The following is a 7,738-nucleotide window of genomic DNA, read 5'->3' on the forward strand; positions in this document are numbered from 1 at the left end:
GCACAGGACCCAGAGACCCGTGTGCGGAGAGCCGCGATCCGCAAAGCCCGGCAGCCACAGGGCGGCACTGCCCTCCCGCCCCCTGCTCAGAGGCAGCTCCCGCGGGCTAAGCTGGCCCCTACGGAGAGCCCACTCGCCTCCCATCGCGGGTTCCCTCCGACCCCGCTCATCTTCCCACTCCCACTGCTCCGAGGCGGCGCCCTAGGTTGCTCTCCCCCACCTCTAACCTTCCTGTTCAAGCTGGTGTGCTTCTCTCAGAGGGCCACCTTCAGCCCGAGGCCTCCCGGGAGCACACCTCGTCCCCATCTGCCTGCAGCCGGCCCCGCCCACCCCGAGGGCTGCCTGCCAGTGTCTCTGTGGCCACAAGTGCTCTGGGCTCCCGGTTTCCCGGTACTGGACGATGGGGGCTGGTGTGGGGGAAGAGATAGTTTCTGGAAATGGGGGGGGTAACCTTGTGAGCTCTGGATTCAGGAAGGGGCCCTCTGCCCCCGACCTTCTCTCTCCACCTACTTGACTCCCCAACCTGCATGACCATTCTCTGGGCACTTCAACCAGCACCTGGGAACTATCAGGAACCTCCCCCACTTCTGTCAGCCAGCCTCAGGAAAGAGCGCCCTCAGGAGTCGCTACACCTCCCCAGGGCCTGAATAGAGGGACTTTTGGGATGTGAACTGAACAACCTTCTGGGGAGAGTCAGCGACCCTTTTACTCAACAGAGCAGGAACCCGGTCAGCAGGCTACTTGAGTGGAAGGAAATGAAGTCGTTTCCATGGCAGCAGAGCCCCCACCGCAGCAACCTTCCTCCCAGAGCTGCTGGCTGACCTTCTGGCCAGGATCCCTCCTACCTCAGCGTGGAAGGCCCGGCCTCGTGGAGAAGTATAGGTTCTGAGGCAGACCTGGCACCTGGGTTCTGCTGCTACACTTGCCTTATCTCGTGGCCCCTGTGGCTCTAGCTTTCCCAGAAACCTCAAGGGCTAAGTGCCTGTGCATGCTCAGAGGCCGCATGCCATTCCCCATTTCCAGCCTCAGGCCCTCCCCCAGCTGCCTCCTCTAGGGACATCCTCCCCCCAACACACACACACACACACACACACACACACACTGGGGATGTGCCTTCTCACAGAAGCTCAACCACTGAGATGCTTTAGGGGCTGTGCCCAAACTCCTTCATCCCCAGCCTCTCAAGTTTTGCTCTGATCCTTGGCACCCCCTGGAGCTGTTCCACCTTCGGAACCTTTCCCGGGTGGCAGGAGTGCCTAGCACAGGGGTAGTGACCTAAGTCTGAGCACTGGTGACCCTAGAAATCTGTTACACAAAAACATTTTATTGAGCAGTAAGGGACCCCACTGGGGACAGAAAGGGCTGGCAATAAAGGAGCATGTGAACCTCGGGGCAGGGTGCATGCTGCTTGACTCTCCATCCTGTTCTTGCTTCAGGGAGCAGGTCTTCCTGGGTCTCTCTATCCTGCCTCCTGACACCCCAGGCAGGAGGCTCTTTGGGAAGCCAGAGATTTCAAAAATCCCAGCTCCCCCCTGGTTTGTGGTGGTGGCCACTGACAATGGCTCAAGGCAGGAGCCCATGTGGTAGACTGTTAAGGCTTCTCTGCACCCTGTCTCTGCTCTTGCATCCTCCTTGGCTCGCAGAGTGTAGACTTTGCTTACTTCAGCTCACAAAGGGGCCCCTGAGGATTGAGCAGAGGAATATCAGGTTTTCTTCCAGGCCAGCTTCAGCCCTAGGATGTTCAGGGCAGGCTCTCATTACAAACCTCAGTTTCTGAGGCTCCTTGCTTATGGCCGTTTAGTGTAGAAGGAGGCTCCTGGCTAGGGAAGGCTCAGACAGAACGACGCAGGTTCTAATCTGTGGCAGTGGGCAGTGGGTGGGTGGGTGGGTCACTGCAGGAAGAGGCATTCGCTGCCTTAGGCAGTTAAACCATTGCCTTCTCTTTAGGATGGCTCACCTGCAAGATTCTGTGGGGTCCGCCTCCTGGCACCAAGCTACAATCGCCGGATTTTGGGTCTGGAGCAACCCAGGTCTTCGTCCGGCATTTCCGGAGCGTGCTTTCTCTTGGGAGCACGTCTGGGGACTGGCTTCTCTGCTTCCACCTTTGCTGGCATGGCCAAAGGAACATCCCCGTAGGCCCGGTAGCCACCAACCAGGCAGTAGGTCTCCCCATGCCGGCCCAACTGCGTTTCTCCACACCCGCGGTACAGGACATGGTAGTGACCAGGTGTAGGAGGAGAAATGGGAGCCACTGCTGCTGCAAAGAAAATCAGAACTGATCAGTCACTTCTGCTGTGCACAGTCTCCTGCCAGAATTTCCCTCTCTCATGTCTCTCCCAGTTTCTGGCTGAAGACCTTTAATCTACTTGACATGCAAAACACAGCCTTGGCCCATCACCTCTATTGGTCCCAAGAGAAGGGACACTGGCTGCAAAAGCCCTCCCTAGAGCCTACGGCTGCAGCGGATGAGGAAGTCTCTTCACCGTTTCCAGGGAAAACAGTAGGACCTGAAAGTAATTGCAATCATGATCCTCTCCATCTCTCCTTCCACAACAGAGAAAACATTTCTTGCAGTCTGTCACTTCTGAGGCTTTAATGGAAGTGTCCTTCAAGTTTTGGAAAAAAATAACCTAATATAAATTGGTTAAGAACCCCGCCCACCTTGGCAACCCCTCTTGGGCCCCATTTATACTGCCTATTTCAACCACACTGAACTCTAGCTGTCTAATACTTTTATGTCGATTAGAACAAGGCCAAATACTGAGGCAGAGTGATCAGGAGACTCAGAACCGGGTTCTGGGTACCAAGTCTAGGCTCACATCAACCCAGCCTCCTGGGACACCATCTCCTCAGCCCTCCAGTCTCACTAGCACTTCATCACCGCCCCCCCTTCGTTCTTACGGTCTTCCCATCAATATGGCAACACCCTCTCCCCTAGTACTCAGCAACTCGGTAAGGGATGTGTCTGAGGGGACCGATATAGATGTCTACATGATAGCACAGTGGTGCCTGGGTTTGAAGGTGCGGTTCAAGAGTGGCCCTGTTCCTCAAACCGCTCCATTTGCAACTTGCCAACAAAAATGCGCTTGTCTTTTGTTAAGAGGCCAATCAGGAAAGGGTCTGAATGGAAGCATCCTGTAGCCCAAAGGGTAAGGCTACATTTATAAAGCTCAGAACCGTCCTGCACACTTGTCCAGGGATGAGCTTTCACTTGTCCTCAGCAGTGAGAACTGTGCGTCCCTGAAGGCGTCCCAGGTCACTGGTATTACTTACATCTGGGAAAGTGCTCAGCTGTACGTGGTTGGCAACCCCCACAGGAACATGTGCCAGCCGGGTGAGGTTGTGTGTATATCACACCTCCCGTAGAGTTGCCCTGTCTGGGTGTACCTGCTGCACTGCCCACCCAGGGAACAGAGCACAGGTTAGAGTAGACATACACTACCCGGTCACACATTCTCACACAGACAGCCAAAAAGATTGGTATCTGGTGGAGAACGGGTAGAGAAGTTTCTCTGAGTGCAGCCCGTTTGCACAGTTATGCTGCCATGGAAACCCTGAGAACGCCTGTGAGGGCATCACTACCCAGTGACGTCATATATGGAACCTTTGACTTGAGGGGCAGGCTTGAGGAGGAGGGGCAGTTTTGTGGAGGAGAACAGGGTAGAGGCAAAGGTACTCTGCCTCGCCCCTCACCCCTGGGCCTCCCCACCCACGCCCCAGTCTAGTAGACACCCCACGTGGGGCGTGCCGGTGGGCTGGCACAGCCGCAGGGGCCACAGGAGGGCAAGAGACACCCATATTCTGAGTTTGGCTTGAGAGACAAGATTAACGTAAGAGACAGCTAGGTTGTATGGCACTGACCCTAAGAGGCAGAGATTTGTGTGGCCTGGGGAATCAGGGAAGGCTCCTTGGCAGTCGGCCTGAAGGACAAGTGAGATTTGGACCCATGCGGAAGAGAGGGAAGACATTCCAGTTTGGAAGAATAAAGGAAAAGACACACTCTTCTCGACCTTGTCGTGCCCCAAATATAAATCCATAGCACCGTCACATTTTTACAACTGAGGACTTAAAGAAACCAAGAGGCTAAGGGGCCTACCCAGTGTTACACAGGTAGTGGAGAGGTGTTCTGCTCAATGGTTAGGTTCATGTCGGGGCTCCAGATTTACAGCTAATAGGAATGTGAGGACAAGCTCATGCCATTTCAAACATTTCCAAGTGATACTGAGAGAGATGTTAAAGGAGCAAAAGGAGGGTGCTGAATGACCTCACAAAGTGGAAATGGTGGGCCCATTTTAACATGAAATTGAAAACAAATTCATGACACAAGGACATAATAGAAAATGACAACATAATCATTACACTCCCCTCTCCCCTAGAAGTAAAACTCATTAGAATCCTCTTTCTCTCCACCATGAAAGGATGAGAGAAAGACTCAGCAGCAGCTCCCATGAAAAACATGGTCAACAGTGTGAAGAGGTGTTTCTAAGACGATTTGGTCCGACTCAGAGAAGGAAAGAGACAACTCTGCCCTTAGCCTGATCAAGCCTACGGGAAGGAACATTTGCGGCAGGCTTTGATAGTGTGGCAATGAGAGACAACCTTCTTTAGGAGGGGACTCCCTGTTGCCGACCTCGAAAAAGCAAAGGTGGGACATTCGTTCACTGGGGCTGTTGCAGAGGCGATGTGCCCGGGAGGTAGAGACTGCTTCGACTACCATTTTAGAGGTTGGGCCACCCTGGTTGAAAACCACAGCACCTTCTATTCCTAAACTGCTTGAATCAGCGGGTGCACGTTAGGACACACGAAGTCAGGCCCCATTTGGAGCAGATTGCCTTTGGGAATGGTAGAATGTAAAATGTGAAGGGGAATGCTCTGGAGGAGCTTTGTCATGGCAGGTGGGCCAGCATGAGACCATTCAGATTCTCCAAGGCTCCAGAGATTACTTGGCTGGGAGCATCCCTCTGATGTGGTGGGGGGACTCCTACCTTAACAGGACCTGGCTGGGCATCTGGGGGATGCAGAATAAATGGTTTATCAACTTACAAGAGTGAGAGACTCACCTGTGGGGTTCCACAAAAGCACTTAAAAAGACTTGTACCTGGATTCTTGAGCTAACCCTAAGAAAACTTATCTAGATGTGGAGTAGGGCTCAGGAAGCTGCACTTTTAATAAGCTTCCTGGGCAGTCCCACCACAGTGGTCCATAGAGAGAATGACCAAATTATTGTGTATTCTCGGTTGCTTTGGGGAGTCAAAGTGGGCAATATGAGAAACCGCAGCAGCCCTACGTATAAACAGGGAATATTCAAGGCAAACAGAGGTGTTTAGTTATTCTATGCATGAATCAGATTTGAGGAAAGCTAGCCTGCTGGTTAAAGAACACAACCCTTGTGACAGACAGACCAGATTCTGTCCTACTTACTTGTGTGATTTTGACCAAGTTCTTTTATCCTTCTGACTGTTTCTTCATATGGAAAAGAGCTACGGCTGTACATTTAGCGCAATATTCTCTTCTGGCAAAAGTTGCTCTGGGTCCATGTGTGCTCTCTGCAACGTAATGCTTTACAGTGCGCAAGCATTTTTAAGTTGTTTGCTGAAGTACTACACTTGACTTTTAACTGTTCATTACTTCGGGCAAAGCTTATGTAGTGCTGCAGAGACTAGAACCTTTGCAGAGATAGTGAGAGGATGTTATAAGCTTATTCTGCCGGTTTATGAAAAACTTTAACCTTTTCTCCTCTTCCTCAACCTGCCACCAAGAGATGAGAAAGAAGGCAGAGCCTGGAAATGCACACCAAGCAATACTTCTGTGTCAGTTTGGCTTTTATCCCTCTACCAGTATTTCCCATAGAGATTTCACCCAAAGTGCCTAAGCTTGCCATGGCCATTGTTGTGAAGAAAGTTTCTCTCTATTGCTAGTCACATCCCCTTTTCCTTCTCCTGGGGGGTGCTAAATGGATGTTTGGGGGCAGGAAATAAAATTTAAACTAAAACATAAAAAAAAAAAACAAATTGTTCAAGTGTTCTTTTTTTTTTTTTTTGCGTCTTTATTGCGGTATAATTGCTTTACAATGGTGTGTTAGTTTCTGCTTTATACCAAAGTGAATCAGTTTTACATATACATATGTTCCCATATTTCATCCCTCTTGCGTCTCCCTCCCTCCCACCCCCCCTATCCCAGCCCTCTAGGTGGTCACAAAGCACTGAGCTGATTTCCCTGTGCTATGCGATTGCTTCCCACTAGCTATCTGTTTTACATTTGGTAGTGTACATATGTCCATGCTACTCTCTCACTTTGTCACGGCTTACCCTTCCCCCTACCCATATCCTCAAGTCCATTCTCTAGTAGGTCTGTGTCTTTATTCCTGTCTTACCCCTAGGCTCTTCATGACATTTTTTTTCTTAAATTCCATATATATATGTTAGCATACGGTATTTGTCTTTCTCTTTCTGACTTACTTCACTCTGTATGACAGACTCTAGGTCCATCCACCTCATTAAAAATAGCTCAATTTCTTTTCTTTTTATGGCTGAGTAATATTTCACTGTATATATGTGCCACATCTCCTTTATGCATTCATCCGACGATGGACAATTAGGTTGTTTCCATCTCCTGGCTATTGTAAATAGAGCTGCAATGAACATTTTGGTACATGACTCTTTTTGAATTATGGTTTTCTCAGGGTATATGCCCAGCAGTGGGATTGCTGGGTCATATGGTGGTTCTATTTGTAGGTTTTTAAGGAACCTCCATACTGTTCGCCATAGTGGCTGTACCAATTCACATTCCCACCAACAGTGCAAGAGGGTTCCCTTTTCTCCACACCCTCTCCAGCATTTATTGTTTGTAGATTTTTTGATCATGGCCATTCTGACCGGTGTGAGATGATATCTCACTGTAGTTTTGATTTTCATTTCTCTAATGATTAACGATGTTGAGCATTTTTTCATCTATTTCTTGGCAGTCTGTATATCTTCTTTGGAGAAATGTGTATTTATGTTTTCTGCCCATTTTTGGATTGGGTTTTTTGTTTTTTGTTATTGAGCTGCACGAGCTGCTTGTAAATTTTGGAGATTAATCCTTTGTCAGTTGCTTCATTTGCAAATATTTTCTCCCATTCTGAGGGTTGTCTTTTGGTCTTGTTTATGGTTTTCTTTGCTGTGCATAAGCTTTGAAGTTTCATTAGGTCCCATATGTTTATTTTTGTTTTTATTTCCATTTCTCTAGGAGGTGGGTCGAAAAGGATCTTGCTGTGATTTATGTCATAGAGTGTTCTGCCTATGTTTTCCTCTAAGAGTTTGATAGTTTCTGGCCTTACATTTAGGTATTTAATCCATTTTGAGCTTATTTTTGTGTATGGTGTTAGAGAGTGATCTAATCTCATACTTTGACATGTACCTGTCCAGTTTCCCAGCACCACTTATTGAAGAGGCTGTCCTTTCTCCACTGTACATTCCTGCCTCCTTTATCAAAGAGAAGGTAACCATATAAGTGTGGGTTTATCTCTGGGCTTTCTATCCTGTTCCATTGATCTATCTTTCTGTTTTTGTGCCAGTACCATACTGTCTTGATTACTGTAGCTGTGTAGTATAGTCTGAAGTCAGGGAACCTGATTCCTCCAGCTCCGTTTTTCGTTCTCAAGATTGCTTTGGCTATTCGGGGTCTTTTGTGTTTCCATACAAATTGTGAAATTTTTAGTTCTAGTTCTGTGAAAAATGCCAGTGGTAGTTTGATAGGG

General features: G+C 49.1%; 1 protein-coding gene across 2 annotated transcripts; it reads right to left on the reverse strand.

Moving 5' to 3' along the window:
* Positions 1–1,994: 1,994 nt before the first annotated feature.
* LOC114890694 (DPEP2 neighbor protein-like) lies at positions 1,995–5,660 on the reverse strand. Of its 2 annotated transcripts, none has more exons than XM_029214539.1 (2): positions 3,388–4,969; positions 1,995–2,257 (listed from the first exon to the last, which is right to left on the reverse strand). In XM_029214539.1, the coding sequence occupies exons 1-2, from the start codon at positions 3,452–3,454 to the stop codon at positions 1,995–1,997; spliced, it is 330 nt and encodes a 109-aa protein (XP_029070372.1). In that variant the 5' UTR covers positions 3,455–4,969. The 2 variants fall into 2 exon arrangements, 1 of the variants encoding a protein (XP_029070372.1); XR_003792356.1 differs by lacking the exon at positions 3,388–4,969 and adding an exon at positions 5,422–5,660 and having other exon boundaries at positions 2,159–2,257.
* Between the last annotated feature and the right edge of the window lie 2,078 nt (positions 5,661–7,738).

The sequence above is a fragment of the Monodon monoceros genome, unplaced genomic scaffold, assembly GCF_005190385.1.
Source record: "Monodon monoceros isolate NGI ecotype Baffin Bay Population unplaced genomic scaffold, NGI_Narwhal_1 Contig1687_ctg1, whole genome shotgun sequence".
Taxonomy (NCBI): Eukaryota; Metazoa; Chordata; class Mammalia; order Artiodactyla; family Monodontidae; genus Monodon; species Monodon monoceros.

Coding starts and splice junctions, on each gene's coding strand:
- LOC114890694 (XM_029214539.1), bottom strand. CDS start 3,454: ATGTGTGACCGGGTAGTGTATGTCTACTCTAACCTGTGCTCTGTTCCC. Junction 2,258..3,387: donor CTGGGTGGGCAGTGCAGCAG/GTACACCCAGAC, acceptor TTTTCTTTGCAG/CAGCAGTGGCTCCCATTTCT.